This window comes from Sciurus vulgaris (genome assembly GCF_902686455.1).
Source record: "Sciurus vulgaris genome assembly, chromosome: 1".
NCBI lineage: Eukaryota > Metazoa > Chordata > Mammalia > Rodentia > Sciuridae > Sciurus > Sciurus vulgaris.
Genome location: NC_136461.1, coordinates 52,161,909 through 52,188,823, shown reverse-complemented (window position 1 = coordinate 52,188,823; position 26,915 = coordinate 52,161,909). Strand labels below are relative to the sequence as shown.

Here is a 26,915-nt window from a genome sequence, read left to right as displayed (position 1 = left end):
TAGCCCTATTCTTTATGGGTGACATAAAAGGTGACTTCCTCTGATTCACTTACTTTAAAAATCCCTAATTGGTAGAAACCGTATGAACTAGAGTTTTATTATCACTTAAGACAGGAAAGACATTGCACACATGAGAATTTCCTCTGCCCAGCTCCTCCACCCTACCTGGAAACCCAGCCAGGCTATGCTTTACCTGGTGAAGAAGTTCCGGCCATACTTTTGCCAATGATCTTTGAGAATGTCCTCCACGCTCTGTTTGCGGGTGGCCAGAATGGAGAGCCAGGCGAGGACAGCCCACAGTCCATCTTTCTCACGGATGTGGTCGGAACCTGGCAGGGCAGAGCAAGCTGCTATGAGGAATGTGACTTCTCCAAAATGTCGGGGAGTAAATTCAACAGTGCACACACAGATTCGATGAAAATAGTCATGAAATTTACCTGAGTTCATGAAGGGAATTACATATTCAATAAGGTAACACGATAGTGATAAGAAGTTGAAGTTGATAAGAAGCTTCCCAAAGTAATTCAGAAATGTAAGGGAAATGTCAGTAAAAATAAAAGTGGGATAATATGGTAGAATTTGACAGATCTATCACAGAGTATTAATGTCAGAGGGAAAAAAATTAATCTTAAACAGCAAAAAATCATGACCATTAAAAAATTTGGGTAAATCTTGGGGCTGACAAATATACATATTCAGTATTCATAAAGGGAAACAATTCATGTATTTATGGGCTTAAAAATTCCCATTTCTATACAACAATACTACCACTGATAAAATTTAAGGCTACTGACACATTTTGAAAAGTAAACACAGTCACAAATTTTTAGTTTAAGGTAGATGCTTAAATACACTCGATACAGGAAAACATTCTTATGTATTGGGAGGTCGGGTGGCACACTCCCGTAATCCCACCGACTGGGGAGGCTGAGGCAGGAATGATGGCAAATTCAGGGCCAGCAGTAGCAGAGTGCTCGCCGAGCATGTGCGAGGTCCTGGATTCAATTCCCAGTACTGAAAAGAATCTTAAATGAAAATGGGCCAAGGGTATACCAGGCAATTCGCCAGAAAATAAATACAGGTAATGAATTAACAAAATAAAAATCTGGCACTAATTTTAAGAAAAGAAATTAAAAGTAAAACCACAATAAGAAACTACTACTTGCTTGACAAATGGTCACAGATTTTAAAAGTTAGAACGCCTGGTACCAGGGGAGGCGTAAGGGAACGGGGACTCTGTCGTGACGCTGGTAGGAGTGGAAAGCAATTTGGCAGAAAGTATCCAAGCCTGCTCATGATTCCGGTTAACTCCCTCTCGAGGACGTCTTTCTTTAACCAATAAGGACCTGTTAAACGAACTGGGACACATCTGTCTCCTGCTACAATCTTTACCAAAATTCAGAAACTGACTCTTTGGATGTTCCTGTCTGCATGGAGACCCTTTCCCAAGAGCCTGATGTGGGGGCGGAACTCTCATTTTCAGCCTTTTAAACCCTTCATTCTAAAACAAAACAAAATACAGATGATACTGAGCTCTGTTTTCTGAATAGGACTCTACGCAATCCCTCTGCAATCAGGCTTTGCATATTGTCATATCTTGAATTCTTTATGTCCCTCCTGCTCTGCTTGGCTGCCCATTGGGTCTTCTTCTTCAGGCTGTGAGGCTATCTAGCACAATGCTGGCCATGCCACAGGCACATGGCAAGTGTCTTTCCTTCTCCTTTCATCCTTTTAATACCTTCTCCTCTTCAAGACTAGCTTCCAGATACTCTAGATAACTACGCATCCTTTGTCTTCCATCTCCTACACAACCTACGCAAAACACCTGGGGTGGACTGGACTCCTTGAGTCCCAGTCAGGTCCTCTCCACTAACCATGTGCTTCTTAGAGGCATCTGTTATTTATCTTTGTAACCAAGTCTGATGATCAGCTTAGTACATGGAGTACAGTGGATAACTAATTGGGAAGGAAGGCATGACTGAATGTATCAGTTTATTAATTCATCTACTCCGACATGTTTTTCTCTTTTTGGTTCATAAAAATATACAACTTTCTCTCAAAAATTTTTCTCTTCAATGGGATACCACTCTTAGAACTAACAGTCTTCAAAAACTGGACGCTGGCAAAATTAGAGACAACAGGCAGGATTTGTAGTGCTATATATAACAAGTTTTGGAAATGTTTACCCAATTTTATCATCTGTAGACTTTTATTTGCCTTTCCTGCTATTTTAAGAAACCAAAAGTTAGCTTTCTGCCTCTTTCAGCTTTTGCAAACGATGATATGTTTTGGCAACAGTTCATCCTGAGGAGCAGGATTCTGGCAGCTTTCTCGATATATTGGGGATTCATGACAGCAGTATGCAGCTTGGAATTATTTGTGCTCCACTGGATTTTTTTCTTCCTTTAAAAGATTTTTTTTAAGTTAAAAATAACATAAAAATTGTCTATTTTAATTTCTTCTTCATTTTGAATAGACCTAAAGCCCGGAGGTAATATTTCTCACTCTAAATAAGGAATTTGGCTTTTTATTTTATGTAGAAATAAAATAAAATCTAAAAAAATCTTGCCCAATTCTGACCAAATTACTCAGAGATTACTAAATCACACACCTAGTATTACCAGTGAAATACCTGCCTTGAATAACAAAAACATTCCATTCTATTTTCAAGATCCTCAGTTTCTCTGGAAATTCTAATTAATCTCAGTGATCATGTTGGATGTACCAAAACTTGAGATAATTCAATTAATACTCAGGAAGACTGGGTAAATTTCATTTCCTTCAGTGCTCTGGTGAATATTAACGGTTTTCTAGTGAAAAGGGACAATGGAGATTGCATGTGTCTCTAAACTGCATTTACTGTTGTGGCTCCACATAAACTGATTTATACTTACAAAACAAAAAACCTGAATCTGAGGCTTGCTCTGTTACTTAGAAGCTGTCTGAATCTGGACAAGTGACTTAGCTTTCCTCAGCCTCAGTTTTGTCAACTGCAAAATAGGGTAACGTTAACCTCTCACATAATTTTAAGAAACTACAATGATGAAGAAAGTGGAGGTATTTTGTAAAATAGAAAGTTCTCTATAAAAGCAATACACCATTATGAAAAAAAAGAAAAAGAAAAAACCTTTAGGGAAAATATGTTTTCCACTGACATTATTAAGCTTTCAACAATGATATTCCTTAACTGTACATATTGGAAAAGAAAATGGAAAAATAAAATCCAATGTGTTTTTTCTTCTGTGCAGTGGAAACATAGTTTTTTTTTTTTTTTTAACTCCTTTTTTATTCTCCCAAAATGAACATGAATTAACTTGTATCATTATGTTTTCATTTTAAAAAGTAAAGGAAGCCAAGCTCACTTAAGTGTGAGCAAAGGGCAAACACTCTGCACTGCTGGGCCCAGCCAGTGTGAAGGTAATGCTGGGTTTTGCTGTGGGCCTCTTCGTTCTTGCTCCAGCTCAGAGACCCACCCCATGGAGCACATGGGCGTTCTGCCCCTTCAGCATCTTCAAACACCTGTCACTTCACTTTGGCCTAATCAGCACCTTGTGATAAGTACAAATGGCTCAGTCAGGGCACAGTCTGGGTCTCAGCCAAGAAAAATGTCAACCCTTGCTAAGGGAGCCAAGAGCTAACAGCTTAGGGATCAGGTTACACCCATCAACATGGGCACCTCAGGGGCTGCCCTGGCGTCTGCCCCTACCAAGTGACAGACTATGGAAGGGGACACTGAAAAAGAGCTACAGGGAGTTCTCAGAATGTACCAGCATCTATCTGTCCCTCTCTCTCTGCTCATTTCTATCTCTCCCACATTCCCCTGAACACACTGTTCTCTCTGCCTGAAAATTTTCACCCCACATACCCATATCAGCTTGGCTAATATCTCCAGCAATTACTTTCAACTCACCCTCATCCAGGATGCTGACCTTACCCTGCTCTGTCCTGCTGTCAACCCCTGTGACCATACTCACCCTCCAGACTATGTGTTTGTGCCCCTAGCTGGTGCTGGGTCACCTGTCAGCTCTCAGGAGGGGCTTTCCCCAGAATGGCCAGGCCCTGCTCTGCCCATTGTCCTGTCCTCTTTGCTTTCCATTGCTCCAGCAACTCCACTCGGAAGGCACAGGAGGCCTTCTCAGCCACCTCAGGCACCAGGGGGCTGTCCCCAGGGGCTCCCAGACTCTCCACTCAGCAACTCCTGCACTGTTTCTCTGGAGCTTTGTTTCCTCTCCATAAGGCACCTCCGGAGGGAGGAAGGGAGGTAGCAAATGGCTGATGGCTGCAACGGTATCGTAACACAAACTTCACCTTATACTCAACCAACACGAAACTGTGTGATTCAAGTACCAAGATGATCAGATAAGTCTCTTGCCCTCAGAGATGAACAAAGACACACAGATGAGGAGACAGACCTGTGGGCATCAGTCTAACTGAGTTAGTTATGACCAGGGCATAAGCCTCATTCTACTGGGGTATTTGTCTGGGATATGTCCAGACCTGGGGTGCTGAAATCTTCCCCTAGGGGGGAAATGTACTCAAAAGCCAGGTAAGTCAGCATGGGCAAGACAAAAAAATCTGATCCCCTACACCCAGAACAAAGTTAGGTACCCTGAGTACAAAGCTCCCAGACACCTGATGTGTCATCTCCTTTCACTCTACACATTTGTAATGACCTGGCCAAGTCAATCTTCCTTTCCCCTGATGAAAACTCATGAAGCCCTCTGAGAGGGTATCTTGCTCACTGTCCTGTCCCCAGAGCTTAAACCAGCATCCATGTTTCTTCAAGTTATCACTTGTGTATAATACCTTATCACTTAAAGATGGGAGACAAGGAAAAATTTTGCTAACCTTTAGAACTGAACAAATGATAATGTACTAGCACATCTCCAACTGATACCAAGTTCATCTTCAACCAGATTTCCTATCACTCTTTCCCAAGCCTCCCATTTTCCTGAAAAACGGTTAAAAAAATAGTGACATTCTCTACTATCAGTGATTTACTTTCAATTTCCTAGCAAGGCAATGTGGGACAGAACAGACTCTCTTGCCCTCTGCCACTGACTCAGGTGCATCACTATCCAGTCAGGAGGAGGAAATAGCATGCCACCATGAAATTAGCCAAAAGCAACAGGTCCATCTGTGCAGGTCTGCCCTTCGTTTCTGACTCCCTGTTGAAAAACACATTTATCCTTGGTGTATATCATGCTGGTGTCTGAGGAACGCGTCCCAGCCTCTGTGGTTATGATAATCACACAAGAAAGGTGCTGTTTTTCCATCATAAGCAGACTGGTGTGTATTTGGTAATGTTAGTTATACAGTATTATAGGCTTGTTCTTTAAATGCTAGTGGTTTGTTTTACTTGGTGAGACAGTTCTGAAGTCGACTCCTCTGCAACTCTTTGCAAGAAGACTTCTTTTCTTTCCACAGGAGCTCATTTCTTACTGCAAGACCTTGGGGTTTCTGACCCTGGACTCTAGAGTAGGGGTGGCATTGTATCCTATGAGAGTCCCAGTGCAAGAGGCGAGGTGAGGACTCCCCAAGGAGGTGGGTGCTTAATCAGGAAAAACACTGACAGGTCACTTGTGGCTCCAACCTCACATGGGAAAATACATCAAATGACTTTTAAAGTTCTTTCCTTTCAACAGCAAGATTCTGTTTGGTCCAATGGAAGGTGCCAGGGAAGTTTGCTCTTTCATTCATTCAATAAGCATTTACTGTGCACCTATTCTATGCTGAGTTCTACAGGAGGCTTTTAGGACACGAACAATGAATAAGATATATAAGACCCCCTGTCCTCATGGAACTTATAGTCTAGCAGAGGCAGCAGACACGAATTCAAATGATCTTAAATAATTGTAAAATCCCAGCCACAGCAAGTCCAACAAAGGATAGACACGTGGTGCCACAAGAAAAAGTAAATTAGGGAACGGGTCCACTCTGGAAGGTCAAAGAGGCTTTCCTGAGAAATTGCCTCAGCTGTCATTCAGAAAAATACAGAAATAAATAAAGCACCTTGCATTCAATTAAACTATAGAATTCAAATATTTCAAAGCTTATAGGATCAATAATGTCACCCTGTGGAAACTCTGTAAAGGTATTTGGAATCATTCACTAGCAAGGCTGTGGCAGGTGGACACCAACACCTCTATAATGCAGATCAGGAGTTCAGTTAACTTCACTACAGAAAGCAAGAAGGGAAGCCTGGAGAACGCAGGCCTAGAGCTGCTGCTAGTTCTTGAAGTCCTACTGTGCAAGGACAGAGCAGCTTCTGCTGTTCTGCCGTCAGGCCTGTACCTACCCAGTCAGTACAGGGGCTCCTGCTTTACTGCTGGGGTTCTGATGTCCTTGTCCAAAGCTTCCCACTTGGGCCTATGGGATAAGACATGGCTGGATAAACTCCTCAATAAATAAGTAAATAAATAAGATAAAAAGATATTTTGGTTACTATAGATAAACTGTATAGTAACAGAGTTCTTATGGTAGAATGTTCTGGAATATTCAAATGCTAATATCATTGTGAAGATCAAAGAGAGGTAGAGTCCAAGTTTCTCAATCTTTGTTGACCCCAGAAACCTCTCACAAAACTAGCAATCTTCCACAAACCGTACACACTCTTGGAACCTAATTCTAGACTTCTCTCTTTTCACCAGGCTCAGCACTGATATAGGTACATGGGGGCAGGAAGCCACAGGGTCAAAAACGGTGTCCTGGCTCCAAAGACGTCTTCATCCACAGGGGAAGAATGACAGAAGGCAAGTCTGGGTTGGATAACACAGGGGGAATTTCACAGGCAAAGACCACTTCAGAGGTTCATGAGTATTCATATAGTATCTCAAGGAATAAAGTGGCACCATCCCATTTTATGAAATAGGAAAGGACTAAGCAGTAGTCTATTATTCTTTGGTTGAAGACTTAAAACCATCAGAAATGATCTACATTCTTGTGGACATCGCTCAACCCCAAACTCATTCATCTGGTTAATATCTTCCAATTCTATCAAGTCAATTCATTGCCCAAGAGTACTGGCGACTCTCCCAAGGATATTAAATTGCTCAAAACTTTGTGTAAACATGCATCAAATCTACCAGCTCATCCTACCAACACTGAATCTGGAATTGTAGGAAAGGAATCAGTACTCTGTTCTGTTTAACCTAACATGAATGCAACTCAACTGTAAGGCTGAGGAATGCTTGGTTTGGGTCTTCTTCTCTTTGCTAACACGTGGCCAGTGTGTACTACAGGACCAAGAAGATCAATTCCTTTACTTCAAAATGTTGGGCAGACAGAATAGAAGAGATATAGCCATGGAAGCACCTTGCAACCTGATTGAAGACCAACACGTGGGCAAGGCCACATGCTTGAACAGATGATTAGAAAATAAAATTGATATAGGTAGGATGGGTAGTGGGGAGTGGGAAGGGTTCCGTTCTGTATTTGGCTGGGCAGAGAGAAATATAGCCCGTATAGAAAGTGGGGTCTAAAGGTCTTGGATCACACACGGAGTATACCCAATCACACTCTTTCACCATGCTACAATTTACTCACGCACACGGGTGTATTTTTAATTCTCCTACCAACTTAGTTCCACCCTAATAGTCTCCCTTAATTTAGCCTTGATAAATCATAAACTTGTAGCTATAGAAAACTTGGGCCTATGAATGAGAAAGATTTAATGCTGTGCTGAAATTCCGTAAATAAAAACGAAAAACTGACTTGCTCCACCATATTTCTTCCCAGAAATGAAAAACATTTCTGAAGGTTTCTTTGGCCACTGAGTGAAGAAAAATATGTTTATCACTGTTTAATCCCCACAGACTCAATGACCATGCTGCCAAGGAGGCCCCCAAACTTCCTGTCTCAGTGGATGTGATCCTCTGGAAGTAAAATTAGCCATCCTGGAGGAATGTGCTCACTGCTTTTTCAAATGTGTATACTCCATCAGGGTTGTTATAAATAAATTGTGTCTTGATTCAGGACACATCAGCTACTGTTGCTATTTCAGTGCTGTCTTAGCGGTCTAAACTTTCACTGGACGTGGCAGTTGTGGAGAAGAAAATGCTAGCACAGGCCTGTAACTTACCAGTGCCGAAGCTCTCCTCCCCACAAGCGACAGTTTGCTTGCGTCCATCAAATTCCCAAAAAACTTCCAGCCAGTTTGGGGTCTCGTACAAAGCAATCTTTGTAGCGTTAGCCACCCTTCAAAGGCATGAATCAAAGTTACATCTCAGCAGGACTGTGAGCAGGGCCGGGTGAGGGTGGAAAAGAGCAACCGTTATTGTAATCAGGGTCCCATCTAGCATTGCTCAGAGGTGTACATGATTCTAAGATTGGTGGAAATCATAGGAGAAAACTTGAACACAGCAGGCTATTCCATAAGGATTCAGAGGAAGGGGGAGAAGAGGAAAAAGAAAGAATTAATTCAGAACACACCTTAATAGTTAGGAAGCAATAGCAATAAGATAGGTAGGGCTGTTTCGGGGACCATTTAAACCCAGGTGTCCTTGGTTAAGACTGCATCTATAAACCATTCTATAAAGAACAAAGAATGATGTTTTGATGCATTTATAATCACAGACTCATAAATATTGAGTCTAGTAGGTCAGCATTTTACAGAGGAGGGAAAAGGGTTGAGATTAGACCAAGGTCACACAGGCAGGATGACTTGACAGCCCAGCTTTGAGCTTCCCAGCAGTGTTGCCTTCATCTCATCAAAAGACCAAAGGAGAGCACCCAGCAGGGTTGTCACTGTCATCGTCTTCTTTTTCTTTTTTTTCGGTACTGGGAATTGAACCCCAGGAACGCTTTACCACTGAGCTACATCCCTAGCCCTTTTTATTTTTGTTTATTTGAGACAGGTCTTGCTAAGTTGCTGAGGGCCTCAATAAGTTACTGAGGCTGTCCTTGAACTTGAGATTCTCTTGCTCAACCTCCTGAATTGCTGGATTTACAGACATGTGCCCTCGTGCCCAGCTAGGGGCTCCTATTTCACCAGTTTTACCCACTCTGGTCAGTGGCCCCCTTTCTCCTCAAACACATTCTTTACTCTTCCCTCTATATCTTTAGACTATTTAAAACATTTGAGTGGGTCTGGGGTGTAGCTCAGTGGTAGATCATATGCTTAGCATGTGTAAGACCCTCTGGATTCAACTTCCAGCATCAAATATAGATACATAGGGCTGGAATATAGCTCAGTTGGTAGAGTGCTTGCCTCACAAGCACAAGGCCCTGGGTTCAATCCCCAGTACTGGAAAAAAAAAAAAAAAAAGATACATACATACATATACAAATACATAAGTAATAAAATAAAATCTTTAAGTGAAAGTCCTTGTCCCTTTGAACAGGAAAAATTACCTAATGATTATACCAATTTAGTGAGATTTGCTTTTGGAAATGCTTGACTGATTCCTACCAAAGCAATAGTATGCTTGAATTCCAACATTTGGAGAAAATCAAATATATGATTTTGAAAACTATGAAAGTAATAAAATTTTCTTTGGGTAATGAGATGTTTTAGTTGCAAGTATATGTGTGAATTATCAATTTTTCAGAAAATTTAATTTGATTGTCCCTGGATGATACAGAAGGTATTCCAGGGCGTGGTTGGCTAGCACAATAGTGTGGCCACGTACCAGTTCTTGACTCCATATGCAGCATCCAGAGGCAGAAGCCATGGGCCTTATTCTTGCTCCAAATTAGTGAGATATTGGACAAGACTACTAACTCTTCTGACTTTCAGTTTTCTCTTTACAGTAAGCATGACTACGAGGATCAACTGAGATAGAAACTGTCAAAAGCACTTTATAAACTATCAATTGCTAGCTGGATATTAGTCCTTAGTTTCTTGTTAGCTGAAGTAAGGTCAGCCCAATTCTGTAGCTATCTCCTCTCTCACAGGAACTTATTGCATGGCCCCATAGTTGGAGGCTGAGGCTATGGGTTCAAATCCTGACTCAGTCATTCACCGGCTGGGTGAGCCTGAGTGAGCTGCAAGCTGCATTAACTTCTTTCCCTTTTGTCTTCCATCTGGAAAATGTGGTTACGCAAAGCCATTTACCTCATGGGTTGCTCTGGGAATTAAATGACTTAAAATATGTAAAGCATTGAGAGTCTAGGATGCGGTAATATTCTGTGAAGATTAGCTGTTGTTATAACAACCTGATTTATACCTTCTACTTTCCTTCCTGGCCTTGACCGACCATTCATTCATTCATTCATTCATTCATTCATTCATTCATTCATTCATTCATTCATTCATTCAGCAAGATTTCCTGGGCACCTGACAAGTTCTAATAGTATTTTCCCTGGCCCTCACTTGTTATTTATTACTTTTTATTCTTCAATTGTTTTAGCTGTGATCTCATAAGCTACTTTAAAGGCTTCATGTAACGAAGTGATACATACTAAGCAGACAAATATACAGGAGCAAGTCCGAGCTATCAACTGTTTATTGTCAGTGGTTTCTTTCTATTATATAAACCTGATTTTTTTTTTTTTCTATTTTACCTATTTGAGCTTTCTGTTTTAGATTTTGGACAAATGAAGAATTGCTGTATGTGCAGGTGCATGAACAATCCAGTTCTGTTCAAACACTAAAATTATTTAGAATTGAGCTTTGGCTCCGAGTCCATGTACACTGCTAAAGGCAAGTGATCCTCTAAAATGTTGTCTTCAGTGCAATGAAAGCACCATCCGTGCATTTATTCATTAGCATTCAAGCATTGATATATATATATATATTTTTAAAAAATGGTATGTGTGTGTATGTGTGTGTATCCCATATGTGTCAGGAACACTATGGCTAGGCCGAGTACAAGATGGTGAATAAGACAGTCCTCTCTCTGCAGACATACACGGTCTAGCCGGGCAGCTGAACAAGCCAGCAGCCTATTAGAACACAGTGTGGTAAGTGCCAGGTGGAGGAAGGTGGGGTGGTAAGGGAGCTCAGAGTGGAGGGGGTCTAATCCTGAAAACACTTCCCCCATTTCCTCATATAAGAAACACGGGGTACATACTGTGCACCAGATGGCTACAATGGAAGGGGAAGAGAACTGTTCAAGGCACAGCAGAGGGCATGGGGAAGCCCAGGATGACCCTCGACAGGAGGGCTGTGGGAATGGGAGACTTACCGATCCAGAGCACCACTTGTGGGCATGCTGCGTGCAAAGCCGCGGACCCCGGTCTGCTGGAAATATGGAATGCTGAAGATGTTGGCAGCGATGACAGCCACAGAGTCTGAAGGGTTCACAAAGAACCCATGCTTGCCCAGAATCATGTTTCGATCCTTTGGAACAAGGGAGATTTTTTAATTAAAAATCTTTTTAAAAATTTTTTGATTAAAAGGAAGACCTTTTTTTAATCAAACTACTGAAGCAATCAAACCACTTTCTTGTGGAAGTTTTATATAATTTTAAACTGATATATTTATTCATACTGGGCTTTAAACACTGGATTTTATTCTTAATGGATTTGTACAGTGCAAATAGGACAAAGGCACCTCCATTCCCAAAAGTTAAAACTGTTTCCAATTGAAGTACAAGCACAAATTCTTTGTGCGCCAAATCCTCTGTTCTCCCTTCAGAGGCCAGTTAACTTTAACCTCCTAGACCTTTCCCAAACTCTGGAACCAATCACCTTTCTCCCAGAGGAGAGGAGAGAACACATGAGAGAGGAAATATTGGCTGTTTACATAGTTTGATAGGTCACCAGGCATCCTTTGAGAAACAAAGGCAGATCTCTTTTAGGAAGTCCCATGAGCTGGTATTGAACCCAACAAAATATGCCGTCACCTTCACAGCTCCTTGGTGCTTAGCTGATATGCAGTGTCACTCAATTATCTAAGTAGAGGAAAGCCCCCCAGCATCAGAAATATGTACTGCCAGATGACATCTGCTATGAACCCCTTTTGTTTCCCCAAATGCTGATATGGGAAAAGTTATTTTTCAGGAAATAGTGACTTCCAGCTTGTTCAGAACAACAGTAACAACAAAAATAAAATTTCAACTTAATAAACATGTACAGTACCTACTATTTGTGAGATGACAGAGTTACAAACATAAGACACGTTTCTTCTTTGTCATTATGTGATTACCAATGTAAATAGAACAATTGATTTCTAAAAATTGAAATGCTTGAGAAAAAATAAAATGTTAATTCTCTCAATATAGGCTATAAAAATTATAGTTTCACCATTCAGCTAATGTAAATGGGCAAAAGACCAAAGCTTTTTTCAGAGATTAATAATTAGTCAGCTACTAGTTAAAAACAGAAGCTTACTTTAGAACAGGCATCTAGAACTCAAGCAGCTCATGAAGTACAGTCATTACATCATAACCAAAACCTAATAACCCTGCTACTCTTAGTAAAAATGAATGAATGTGTAAAATTAAAGGCATGGGTTATATTTCAACACTACTATTTCCTTCCAAGAGGGTCTTCCAGTAATTTAGTTCTGACCTCAGGTCAGATGAGGGATCCTTGCAGTCACTCATTAGTCTCCTAGGGCCTGGCAGAAGCAGCCCACATTCCCATCTGCATGATTGTCCTGGCCTGCATCAGAATTCACATAAAGGCCCTTGTACCCACCCCATCTCCATCGAAGGCAGCCCCAAAGTCATGCTCTCCAGACTTCATGGTCTCCACCAGGTCAGCTGCATAGGTGAGGTTGGGGTCAGGGTGGTGGCCTCCAAAATCCTCCAGGGGAACACAGTTTACGGCTGAGTTTGCTGGGGCACCAAGTTCTTCACAGAGGATCTTCTTTACATATGGCCCCACAACTACATAAAGCATAAAATAAAAGCATGAAGAATCAGAAAATAAAACTGATGAAAGCATGTAAGGATGGGAAGGGGAGCAGGGTGGAAGAAGAATGGCATGAGCAACGGTGACAACATGCAAACCGTACTCAGGGGCTAGTGCAGAGGTACGTCTGACTGAGACAGAGGTTCTAGAAAAAGGAACAATGAGAGATTAGTTGGAAAGGTGGGGCTAGTTCACAAGAGAAGGATGGGCAAAGGAAGGAAACTACTCATTGTGAAGGCCTTACCATGCACCTGAGCCAGGTGCCTCTCAACTGTTTTCTCATTTAGTTCTTCAGGAAAGGTGGTGCAGCATGGTGCTTTAAAGCCCACACTCTGGGCTCAGATTGCCTGGGTTCAAATCATAGCTTTGCCAATCACTGTACAACTTTGGAAAAGTTACCTAATCTCTCTATGCCTGTCCCATCTGCAACATGAGGATGATAATAGCAACAATGTAAGAGGGTTGATGCCAGGATTAGATGAGCTAATAGGCAGGAAGCTCTGAGAACAGTACCTTGCATGTACGTTATAAATGTTTACATTACGACTGTCATCTCCAATGTCTAGATAAGAAAACAAGAGGAAATGAACACTTGCCCAGACGTTTGCCCAAACTTACACAGCCAGAAGAAGTGGGAGCTGGGATTCGGGGCTCTTACATTCCTACTCTAGCAAGCTGCAAACAAAAAACCAGTAACAACAGACAACAAGGGAAACCAGTCACATATTTACAGTGGTATTTTGTGTAACAAGGTCCTAATACAGTCTGTTGAATGGATGAAAATGGAAGAATCCTTTCCTATTAGTAAGAAAGTAGACCACTCCATGGGACTCCTGAGAGCTGGCAAGGGCTCCAGGGGAGAAGTTCCAGGCCTGTCAGGAGGTTTTCTTGCTGTGGGTTTCAGGGTAGCACAGGCCCAGACCAGCAGCACTGGGCAAAGGCAGAAAATCTTGCCCAACCAGGCAGCAAGTGCATGAATTCCACACACGGGAGAATCCTTGCCACTCACAGAGTCTAAAGTTTTAAATGACTGCAAAACACACAGACAAATTAAGCGCTATGGAATTCTTACATTCTTATATGTGGTTCTGGTTCACAATCATGGCTGCCATGGCTACTGGCCTGGTCACACAAGCCAAGGGGAAGAAGGGAGGAGATGCACATCCTCTTGTTCCTAAATTTAATCCTCAGCTTGCTCCTGCCCTCTCCTAAGACAAGGAGCATGTGGGGGTAGGCTAGGGGAACTGTGGGGCTCAGGAGCATGTTTACATCCAGCAAATGGCCACCCCCCACTCAGAAACACATGGGGGTGTGAAGGAAGAATGTGAAGAATCTTCTGAAGGGCAGGAAGAGGGCAGAGCAGCAGGTGCATGTGATTCAAAACCTGAGGCTCAATGTGGAAACACTGACCTTCACACAGGCTTACCATCAGGAATGTCTACTATTCTGGGTGCCTGTGATGAGATTTTTATCTGTGTGAATATTGCTCTGAAATAGTTACAAAATAACTGTTTAAAAACTAAGTGGGGCTGGGGCTTTAGCTCAGTGGTAGAGTGCTTGCCTTGCAGATGTGAGGCACTGGGTTCAATCCTCAGCACCACATAAAGATAAATAAGTAAGAAAAGGTGCTGTGTCCATCTAGGACTAAAAATATTAAAACAACAACAAAAACTATCCAAGGGCTGGAGATGTCGATCAGGGGTGGAGCACCTACCTAGCACGCATGAGTCCCCGGGTTCAATCCCCAGCATCACAACAGAAAGAGGCAGAGTGGAGGGGGGGTAGTGGAGGTGGGTAGGAAAGAAAGGAAGGAAGAACAATGGAAAAAGCAGGAGTCATACCTCCATGCATAGCATCTATACGGATCTTTAGTCGGTTTGGACCAGAAAGAAGTTCTTTCAGTGCATTGAAATCGAAGATGTTTCTCAGCATGGTGGCATAAGCTTCCACTGAATCCACAATTTCCACTGTATGAACAAGCAACATTTAAAAGATGGAAGAATGAAACACACTTAGAAATATGCTTTGAAATGATTATATTGCTATAAACCTGAAATAACTACTTTAAAAGGACAATTACTGAGCAGTTCCAATATGATCGGGCTGTTAAATGATATCCAATTCTAATAATTCTCCTCAGAGGTAAATGTTATTAGTCCTATTTAATAGACAAGGAAAGTCTAAAAGGTTAAGGGACCTGCCCACCCAGCTGGGACAGGCACACACAGGATTTTTGTTGGAGGTTGTCAGCTCTGCCACACTGCCACGCTGCTTCCCCATGCATCCCATGGCAGGCATATTTTGGTGTCATGGATAACAGAAAACATAATGTTTATTTTTTTTCTTTTTTCAGGCCCATTATCATTAAAACTTAATGGTAAAACATAATGCCTATTTTTCTTTTCTCTTTTTCAGGCCCTAAGAGTAAAAAGCAGGAAAAACAGTCCTTTAATGAATCACTTTTCACACATGCAGTCAATGGAATAAAACCAGTAAAGAAATTTAGTGGTAGTGTTGTTCTTGTGATTGTATTTTCAGGGAATTTTCAATACATGAAGAGTTTAAGAGCTTACTGCTGGTGTTTTCTGAACCCCAAGAATGACACTGAGATGTACCAAAGTGTCATTTTATCTTCATTAGGATGTAACTGTTAGCTCTCGATGGGTAAGTTAAAAAAAAAAAAAAAAAAAAAAACACTCCATAAAGTTGCAGCTCGGAAGAAAGAATACACGAGGGCAAAGTCACGAGGGCAAAGTCAAAATGCAGGTCTCACTGCCAACCATTTCATCCTCATTCTATGAATATGAATAAATTTATGAACATTTATTCTGTCAGTTATTGCAATACCTTGGCAACCAACAACAAAATGTTAACCACAGCTGCTTCTGCAGTTCCAATGCAGTCCAAATGATCTAACTGCCTTTACTGAATATTAGGGCAGGGGAACAAAAAGCGAAAGCCTAAAATTAAGAATTTGAGTTTGAATCCAGGTTTTAACCACTCACTGACAATGTGACCTTGAGTCTGTTACTTAGCCTCTCTCAGCCTTTGTTTCCTCCTCTGTAAATAGTGAATGCTGATGGTGCTGCCTTCACAGGACTAGAGTGAGAATAAAATGGAACAGTGAACGTAAAGAGCTTGGCACATAATAAGAGCTCAACAGAAGTTAGCTATTAATGTAATATTAGGTCTTCTAGTCGAGGGGTAGAAATTGAGGCCTGGAGAGTTGGAAATGAGTTTTCTAACACCACTTGCTCATCACTGGCAGGGCCCAGAAAGCTCAGATCTCTAGACCCCCAAATTCTATTATAAATCTGACCACAGTCCTTCCAAAGCTGAAGACCAACTTGAATAAAACCTTGAAAGGAAAACCACTCAAGTTGGAAACAGGACAGAGGAGGAAGAGGAGGAAAGTAAACATGCCTGTGAAGGGCTTAAACTTGTTTTCCAGGTCAAACTGTTGCTTGCCCAGAACACCAAGGTCCACTTTCAGATCAGGGCAAATGGCATACTCTTCGATTGTCTTGCTGATTTGGAAAATTTTATCAGTTATCGCTTCTGGAGCAGGACCTGCAAATCAAAGAGCAAACAATGGATCATTTTGTGCAATTCATGTGCAAATAACAAGGACCAAAGTGCAGTAGTTCCTCTTCACTAACACATTTACCACTGCATCACTTAGACAGCAAAGTATCAGGATTTTTCTAAAAGACAACCTCATGCATGACTCTTCACATCCAGGCACAGCAAATGAGAAGCATCTCTCCAAACCTAAGGAGGTGAATAGCCTCCCTGCAAAAGATGAGAACCTGAACCCTGGTCTTGCAAGGCTTCAGGAATTGGTTTAGCCCATTGACTACAAAATTGTCTGTTCTCAAAATGACAACAAACTTACCTCCATTAGAAATATTAAATTTGATTCCAAAATCTCCATTGGGTCCTCCTGGGTTGTGGCTGGCTGTCAGAATGATCCCACCAATGGCTTTGATTTTTCTAATGATGCAGGATACAGCAGGGGTGGAGAGGATTCCATTCTGTCCAATAACCAAGCGACCAATCTAGAGGAAATCCAGAACACATACCTTAACATCCATAAATCCAGAACTATCACACAGAAACACCAGAGCAACAGGAAGATGGACAAAGAAAATATTCTATCGGGCCAGAAAAGATTTTAATGACAGCTCAGCTGTCTCCACCATATTACTGAAATAGAATTATCACTATTGAATAAAGCAATTCCTTCAGATAGTTTTGGGGACTTTGTAGTTTTAGAATAGTGTGTAGTCTGAGGGTGCTATAAGACATTCTGGCAAAAAAAAAAATAGCATATTTCTAACAGAGCTTTTTCAAATCAGGTTCATAATGTGGATACACTGAAGGACCCACATTTTTATTCAACTGAGTCATACTGTCAGGCCACAATGGGAGAAAGGATGTAGGTTTAGCTAGTTAGAGGGATTCTACCCAAAGAGAAGGCTTTTGTAATGTAAAATTCTTAAAAAGTAAAAACAGCAAACTTTATGCCAAGAATAATATGAAATGGGTCTCATAAATTTATCTTTCCCAGCAAGCTGGGATTTTTCATGTGGTGGCACACCTACCCACGATAGGGTGTACCTGGGTCACCTCCTGGGCCTAAGACAAGAATGCTGAGTAAACCCGCCAGAGCCATCGAAGGGCAACAGCTGGGCCTTTCGCTGTATTCTTAACTCCTATATCCCTCACAGATGGCATCAGTCTAGCTCTTAAACCATCCTTTGCTAATGACAATAATATACATTTGTTTCAACATCACCCAAGTTGTAAAAGAAGTTTTGTCAGTTCCTCTGATGAACTTAAAGAAGATGGGACGGATGTATTAAAAAGATATAACATGAGGGAGTTTGAATGTTTCCTCCCTTCTCCATTTAAAAAAAATTTTCCATTAGTTATTTCTTTTGGTTCCACCTAAGACAAATACGGTTGAAGAAAGGAAGTGATGGTGAAAGATGTGTTTCATATGGAAAATGCCAGTGAGGCACCTGATTCCCTGGGAATGTCTTTCTGGAGAGCTTGGCCACCACCCCCATCCCTCCCACCCCACCGCAGGTCGGTGAAAACTCGACCTTTCCAGAAGCAGCTGGTTCATTCCCCTCACCTCTGGGCTCTCAACGTCTACCTCTGAACAAATTATTTTGGTACTTCGAATTGAACCGAGGGCATTCTACCCCTGAGCTATGTTCCCAATCCTTTTTATTTTTTATTTTGAGTCAGGGTCTCCTAAGTTGCCCAAGCTGGACTCAAACTTCAAGTTTAAGTGGTTGGGATTATAAACAAATTTTCTTGCAGTTACCCTAACGTGTCTGCCATGTTCTGCCTCCCCCAGGGAAGGCGAACACCAGGATAGGTGGTAGAAGTAGACTCCTTTCTAGGCCAGAGGAACCTGCAGATGGTACAGAGTCAATACTGATGATTATTCCTGAGCTGCACGTTCTCTGCACATCCCATGACGCTTTCAGTCCCTTCTCACATTTGCTCTTCCCAAGCACCATGCACACAGACCCTGCCTGTTCCTTCACTCTTACATCCATCCAACACTGATGATAAGGCACTGATGGAAAGGTGCAACGGTGGACGCTGGGAAAGGGGACAAGATAGGCCACACAGCAAGTCAGTCAAGGCAGAGAAGGCACTGAAACCTCCTGACTCAACACAGTGGGAGCAGTGACAGCTCACTGTTCCAGAAGTTTCCTCTTGTGGTTGTAATGAGACTAAAAGTCTAGGGTTGGGCTCTTCCTGAATTTCCATAAGGGGAGCTTAGGGGTGGCAACTTAATCAGCCACAGTGGCTGGTGGCATTATCTGAAAATTGCCTTTGCACATCGAGCACACTAACTTACTTAGACTTTGTATATATTTGATGTGGAAGGAGAGGCTCATGAATATTAAGTTATCCTACCTGAGTCACCCCTTAAGCCTATCATTCCTCGGTGAGAACTGCAGTAAGCAATAGTCCCAGGCTGAGGGGACAATGTGTCAAGGTAAGAATAAGAAGGAGGGGCTGAGGTTGTGGCTCAGTGGTACAGCACTTGCTTAGTATGTGTGAGGCACTGGGTTCAATTCTCAGCACTGCATATAAATAAATAAAGGACCATTGACAACTTAAAAATATTTTTTAAAAAGAGTAAGAAGGAGAGACAGAGGCAAGAAAGATCCACGGTCACTCTCCCTCTCTCCCTTTCCCTTGCCTAAAAGGGGTACCACTGGCCAAAATACTTCCCTTCCAGAGCAGACTCGTTCTGCGAGTTACTCTCAGAATATCACACCTCAATCTGACATAGGGATGATATTGCTCCATGACCCTCCTTTCCTTAAAGATGCCTGGACCATTGTAACAACTCTCCATCCAAACTTCCAAGCCTCCCTCTCACCTGAACCTCCCTTCCTCTACTAGGTTGAGTCCATTCCAACTACGAAGGACCACCTAGTTCAACTTTCTAAACATAATTCTGTATCCCTCTATTCAAAACCCTTCCCTGTACCACATGATCCAAAATTCCCCTTCTAAGTATATCCTTAAAGAATTGAAAGCAATGAATACATGACCAGTGAAACTCCACATCATGTACGACCACAAGAATGGAATCCTAATTAGAATAAGTTATGCTCCTTGTATGTATAATATGTCAAAATACACTCTATTGTCAGGTATATCTAAGAAGAACAAATTTTTTAAAAGTAAAAAAAAAAAAAAAAAAAAAAAAAAAAAATTGAAAACAGAACTCAGGCAGACACTTAAACACCAATGCTTCCCAGTGGCTCCGGAGGCTGAGGTAGGAGAACTGAAAGTTCAAAGCCAGCCTCAGCAACTCAGCAAGGCCCTAAGCAACTCAATGAGACCCTGTCTCGAAATAAAATACAAAGAGAGCTGGGGATGCAAGAAAGGGAGGGGGATGGGGTAAAGAAAGGCAGTAGAACGAATCAGACGTAACTTTCCTATGTTCATATATGAATACGCGACCAGTCTCCACACCAGTGTAACTCCACAAGAATGGGAACTTATACTCCATGTGTGTATGATATGTCAAAATACATGCTACTGTCATGTAGAACTAAAAAGAATAAAGAAAAAAGAGTCAATAAACAGTCTTCTGTTTATGGTCATGATGAAGCAAAAAGACTAGATTTTTAAAAAGATGGCAAATATCATGCTAATTTTTTTTAAAGGGTTGTATGTATTGCTGAGTGGCTAAGCACCCCAGGTTCAATCCCTGGTACAAACAAACCACATCAGTGCTCAAAGCAGTATCATTCACAATAGTCAAAAGGTAGACACAACCCAAACATCCTTCCTCAAACGAACAACTAAACAAGACGTTGCCTATACATATAAGTATGATTCAGCTTTGAAAGAGAATAAAATCCGATTGAGGGTATCACAGACTGAGTGAGAGGGAAAGTGTGAAGAAGTGGAGAGAGACTTAAAAAAAGAGGGACACCCTATCACATGCTACAATATGAATAAACTCAAGGTTTTTATAAATCTACGTGAAATAAGCTAGTCACAAGAAAACAAATACTGCGGGATTCTATTTAATGAGGTACCTAATGGAGACGAGCTCACAGAAACAGAAAGGAAGGGTGGTTGCCAGGGGACTGGGGCGGGGAGAAGTGGGGGCTGTTCAACAGCTGGAGAGTTTCAGTGTGGCAAGAGGAAAAAGCTCTAGACCTCTGCTGCACAACAGTGTGACTACGACAAACACTGCTGAACTTAAAACACTTAACATGGCTAAGATGATAGATTTTATTATGTTTTTACTACAACTAGATTTTTTAAAAATCGGTTACCATTCAAAGATGACATTGCTATCTATGGATATGGATGTAAATGGAAGGACATATATGGGATAAATCTTCTTTTAAAAATCCCAAAAGGGAACGAAGTTCTGATCTATGCTACAATGAGGATGAACCTCGAAAACATCATGTTAAGTGAAATAAGCCAGACACAAAAGGACAAGCAGTAGGTGATTCCACTACCCTGAGGGACCTAGACTAGGCAAATGCAGAGACAGAAAGTAGGATGGAGGTTACCAGGGGCCGGAGGCAGGGGCAATGGGGAGTGACTGTGCAAGTTTCTACTTGGGATGATGGAAAAGTTCTGGAGATGGATGGTAGTAATGGTTGCACAGAACTGCAAATGTAAGTAATGCCACTTTACTATACACTGGAGACTGTTAAAACGACAAATCTGATGTTATGTGTATGTCACCTTCCCTGGCTCCCGTGCTAGAGAGAATCCCCAGGCTGGAGCTGGAAGTCCCTCACCACACAACCTCTGTGTGGTCCCTTCCCCTCCTGCTACTCCCTTCCTCACCAGAAGGGCACCTTCCCGTTGCCCACATTCCAGTCAAGCATAGGAGGGAGCAAAGCCTTCAATTCTCCCTTCACTGAGAACAGGGCTTGGTGTTTTGTTATGTTTCCTCAAACACCAAGCTCCAGTTCCATTGTCCTGCTACTCACAACCGTTTCTCTAAATTTAGAGCTCTGGGACAGAGTGACACATCAACATTCTAAATAGGACCCACTGGGGTCTTATTTGGTGGATTAAAATGTATGCAAATAAGAACAAAGAGAAACTTCCAAGGAAGCCTGATTATATTCCATACTCCACCAGATAAAAGTATACCAAAGGGGGGATAATGAAAGGCTCTCCATTTGGTTCACTAGCCTGAGAATCCTTCGCGAATCAGCTCCAGCTTGCAGGCAGAATGGGTACTGACAAAGGTGAGGAACGCTGCTTTTTGCCAAAATCTGTGGCAATAATTATCCTCCCTACAACTCTATTCACAACCAAATGGAAGTTAAAATAGTCAGATATGTTAGATTCCACTAACATATGTTAGAAAAAGGAGAAACCAAACCCTTTAGACCTTCACAGCTTTTATCAGATTAAAGTGCTTTATCAGTCTGCTAATGGTTTCAAAAGATTCAGGTGGCCAGCATGACTGCTTTAAATGTAACACTATTCTTAATAACAAATGTCCTTGAAAAGATTTGAAAATACTGCTTGGGCTGCAGCAGCTCTAGCAAATAGGCAGTTACATATTTAGTCAATTATTATCCCTTAAATGTATTATTTAGCAAACCTTCAGACAGTAAATCTGAGCACGTCTATAGGGTCGCCTGAATTACACATTCCTACCACCTCTTCCACACCCTTCAGCTCCACACAAAGATGAAATGAAGCCAAATATATCACAGCAAAGGGGACAGTGTATCAGATCCCCTCAATAGCCCAGATACATGTGGAAAAATAATGTTCCATTCGTCCCTCTCAAAAGATTAAAAGCATCTTAATACTGTTCCTGTGTGGCTCTCCCCAAAGGTGAAATTTATGACATGTCACATTTTATCTTAAAAATGTGTATGCTTCATAATAATTTCACATATGAGTGCTTTATCAGCAATTTCTACATGAAAGGCATTCAGATTCTGAACCAGTATCAAAGGAAACCTTGCATTATAAACAATAGGATCCACAAACACTTTTAGTTTTTTTTTTGTTTTGTTTTAATTTTGACTTTGCCAAACACACCTATGTGGCACATTATTAAAATAGACTGAAAATGAATGCCTGACAAATGTGGTTGCAATGATGAATTTTACGTTCTCAGAACCAGAATCTCTTCCAAGAAAAGAAACACAACAGACTTTAAAATGTATAAGTACTGAGGACTGTGTGCTCCAAATTCTTGCTAAGCATTATCTAAAACACTAAAAATATTTTTTGGCCCCACAGAGGAAAAAAAGCCACGTCCCGATGCCCACCTTCCTGTAGATGAGTGGGTTGTGCAAACCGCTAGGTCACCAAGATGAGGGCTGTTAGGTGCAAAATTCCTCCTGGTTTGCTCAATCCAGCCGACATGCCTTTTCATGCTGCAGAGCTTCAGCAGGGCCTACTTTCATTACTGTCTTACAGGAGCTATTATCTCTACCCTGCTGCACAAATTCACCCGCACAGGACTTCTTTGTGTCCGAGGTCATTATAAGTAGGTCCCTCTGTAACAGGTCCGCTTGGAAGGCTCACACCTAACATTTTCCAATCCCCTCCGTGCATTTCTGCTTGACTACTAGGATCCATCAACAACAGCATGCCCTGGCTTTTGTTTTCCTGTTTGACAAGTGACTGAACTTCAACAAGGAAGCCATTGAAAGAACACCAAACCCTCCTCTCTCCGCCATTCATCACAGTCCCCTTATGTAGGACAAGGGTGCCCCTTGAAGCTAGTTAGAATGTAGACACAAAAGCTTAAGGCCAGGAGTGTGCTTCAAATGGCTAAAAAGCAGCAGGTACTTTTCAAGCAACAGTGACAGTGCACAACACAGACAAAGCTGAACTTACATTCTCAGATCATCCCAATGGAACTAATGTAATTCTGTAGGCTTATCACAACATTCAATCTCTGAAGTCACAGTGAATTTAATTGAATGTTAATAGAAGTGAGATAGATACTACCCACATCTTTGTACATTTGTATATTTCTGCAAAATCAAGAGGTTACTTGGAGAGCCAGAGACATAGCAATACTTATCATATACCAACCCCATTGGCAGCTGCCATCTGCACTATTGTTTCTATTGCGGATTTATTAAAATACCGTCCATCTCCACCGACCACCAGTGATGATCCCTGGCGATCTTTTAGGTCTATGGAAAAAAATATACTCTGGATGAAATTCTCCAGATAGTATGGCTTTGCCTCAAAATAATAGGTTTTCTTCCGTAATCCACTCGTTCCTGGTTTCTGGTCGTGGTAGGGAGCTGTAGCAAAAGTCAACAGTGGCAGAGGACCTTCTTCCATTTTTCTATATGTCCCAGAAATCCATTCTTCAAAATCGCTCATCTTTCATTTCCACCCCCGTCCAGAAAGTAGTCAAGGATCCTCAAGATTCAAGGTAGGTCTGTCCACCCTGAAGCTGCAATAAGTATCTGGATAACTGACAGAGGTTTGCCTGGACGATCTCTCTCAATGAGGTCGCGTGGTTAGTCCTTTGTGGTTGTTGTCCCTTGTGAAAAAGTTATGCAACACAGGCCCACCCACACCCACCCACAAAGCAAACCTTCAAAGTTGTTTTGATGAGGATACTTCTACCCACATAACCAAGGCAAACACCCTTCAATTATTTTTGCCTCGCTTCCCATGAGGGCAGAGACAGCGCCCGAGTGCTGCATACGACAGACTTCAGTCACAAACACCAGCTGGCTGCCAGACTCCACTCTTGGAGCAGTCACAGCTCCAAGAAGCAGGTTCATGGACAGGACACCTGGTGTGGCTCTCACTGCTGCTGTCACCCTGTAAACTGGAGCCCCTGGGCACTCAACACTGAGGCCATCTGCTGCTAAAGTTGCTCTGTGCCATCTAGCAAGTTAAAGGTCAATCTTAAAATGGATGTGAGGGATCTCAGTGACCTCTGGTTTTCTCATATCACTGTCATTTTGATACCCAAGGGATTCTTTACTTCCCACATGCAGTCCCAGGTAGGAGGGGGAAATCATCTAATGGAATGGGTTTGTTCATTAGCCACCAAGAATTTTGAATAGCATTCAGTTCTGGAAGAACAGACCCCCTACAAATAGGCACTGAGTGACCAATGGCTTGGTCAGTCCCTGAAATTTACATAAAAGTGAGGATGAGGATGCACCAAATCCTTGAAAAATGGAAGTAGAAAGAGGAAAAAAATATATATTTTTCTGAGTGCATGAAGTTTGATTGAAATTATTATTTAGAAAAATAATATGAACATAAGATTAATTTATTTTTTTCTGTTTTAAATAGACTTGACTTTCTTTCTTTCTTTCTTTCTTTTTTTTTTTTTTTTTTTTTTGGTGCTGGGGATTGAACCCAGGGCCTTGTGCATGTAAGGCAAGCACTCTACCAACTGAGCTATATCCCCAGCCCCTAGACTTGACTTTCAAGGAAACATTTTTAGTGAAGCAGAACCTAAAATGTTTAAAGACATTTTACCTAAATAAATTTAATATCCAATCCCATGTGAAACCCTGAAATTTTCTTAATAATCCATTTAAATATATACATGTGTGTTCTTTATCTGGGTCAGCAGAAGTTTGCCAGTTAAGGAGCTCTATTGTCAGTCTTGGCAAACTTAAGAATGCTTCAAAACTGCATGAGGACTAGTCATACGGCATGTCTGGGGAGTCTGACGTGATGAGTCAAGGTTTTCAAGGGAAAAGTGAATCATCTCTAAAAAACAAAATCCGAGTATTTTCTACTAATGTGTCAAGCAAGTTCTGACAGCCGACAGGCTCTGGGGGCAGCCAATTGTCCTCTCCAGGAAGAACATCCCTGTGTGCTAGGGCTGCTCTGCACAAGACCAGCAGAACTCATGCAGAAAGCAGGCTTCTGGTAAGGGGGCCTGGTCCCTTTCAAAAGACAAATGGAGCTGGCCCAAGTACAGGGACACCTCGAGAGAGGAAAACGATTCATAAGACACACCTATTAAGTTGAAAACCAGCCAGTCAAAACACAGCTACTTTTTATAGTGTATTTGGGGCTCTGATTTAGTTTTAAAAAGTAAAATTCTTTATAAATTAAGCTTAAAAACAAGCTTACTTTTCAATGGCTTCCATACCCATGATTTTCCAATGTGCTACAAATGCATTTTTTTTTTTTTTATTTTGGTACCAGGGATTGAATTCAGGGACACTCAACCACTGAGCCACATCCCCAGCCCTATTTTGAATCTTATTTAGAGACAGGGTCTCACTGAATTGCTTAGCACCTTGCTATTGCTAGGGCTGGTTTTGAACTCTCCATCCTCCTGTCTCAGCCTCCGGAGTCACTGGGATTACAGGCGTATGCCACCACACCTGGCTACAAATACATTTTTTAATTCATATTTTTAATGTTCTGCACCAAATTTTCTCTAGGCTTGCAAATCAGGCTGATGTGTGTGTCTTGATCTATTCAATAAGAGGTTCAGATTTATGAAATATTACTTCAGTAACCTCCTCATTGAAATTATAGAACAAACAACCATGTCATTGGCAGTTTTCCTAATGAGATCTCAAAACTCCAGGGTAGATTTGGGGTACCGGGCACAAAAGTGCTCCAACATCCCCCACCAAAGCCTCTCTGCCCACCCAACACATCACATTCCAGCATGTCCCTGCTACTTTCCACAGAAGTTGGAGCTACAACAACAAGTGCATAAACTGGGCCTGGTGTTTGTCAGTGTGCAAAAGGAAACCAGAAAGACATAGTCCTTACCTTAGAAATCTTCTGTTCTAAAACTGGGCTGAGGCATAATTTTATGGACACCACAGAACTCAACCCCATATAAAAATATTACCAGAAGCAGCAATGGTAGATGGACTGTGAAGTATGGTAAAAAAAGAAGAGGCATTAAAAACATTAAGCTTCCTAAGACGCACGGACTAAGTGGGGCAGCTATTAAGAAACTCATTTGTTTTAGCTCTCCAGCAAAGGTTGAACTTCATCTTCAGAAACGTTACTGTCGAGCATAGCGAGCCCAATTTGGCCTAATGAATTCGCCTGCGTTGCCAGTACTCCTTCACAATGACACAAATTACATTTAAACCATATGGGGGATTAAGGATTACTCCCTCCAGACAAGGAACTTTCATACTGGTCTTGGGTCCAATCAATTTCACAAATGGCAGAGTTATGAACCCCTTCACTCCCAGCTCCAGGCCTTGCAAAGACGGCTCCTGTCCTGATCAGCAAAGATGCTTTCCTAGTGCAATGCAGCAGAAGCTACAGACTCGCCAATCCTTCTGTCAATGAATGTGTACTGGGATCCTAGGCCCTGGCTGAGGGCTGGACCCAGGGCGCAGTGGGTTCACCTCTTCACATCAAGAGCTCTTTCTTTGGAATTGTCAGAATGGGCAGAGGGGACGGAACTGTTGACCTTATCCCTGGACACAAGCACTAGAAAGCAGGCTACTAATTTGGCTAACAGCAGCAGGATACCCTGGTGATGGCCTCAAGTGCTCACCTAAGTACCCCAGTGCTAGGAAACGGTCATTCAATTCTCCAGCTAACAGTAACTGAGCATGCAGCTAATGCCGGTCCCAGGAACCGCAGTCTGTGGG

At 41.8% G+C, this 26,915-nt stretch overlaps 1 protein-coding gene across 1 annotated transcript in view; it reads right to left on the bottom strand.

Moving 5' to 3' along the window:
* Window positions 1-26,915, bottom strand: part of PGM1 (phosphoglucomutase 1) — a 61,054-nt gene that overhangs the window by 9,224 nt on the left and 24,915 nt on the right. The window contains 9 exon segments of the mRNA XM_079134760.1: window positions 194-329; window positions 8,081-8,107; window positions 8,110-8,155; window positions 8,157-8,196; window positions 11,127-11,281; window positions 12,583-12,773; window positions 14,640-14,765; window positions 16,222-16,368; window positions 16,694-16,856. Of these exon segments, the coding sequence (XP_078990886.1) occupies window positions 194-329; window positions 8,081-8,107; window positions 8,110-8,155; window positions 8,157-8,196; window positions 11,127-11,281; window positions 12,583-12,773; window positions 14,640-14,765; window positions 16,222-16,368; window positions 16,694-16,856 (1,031 nt within the window).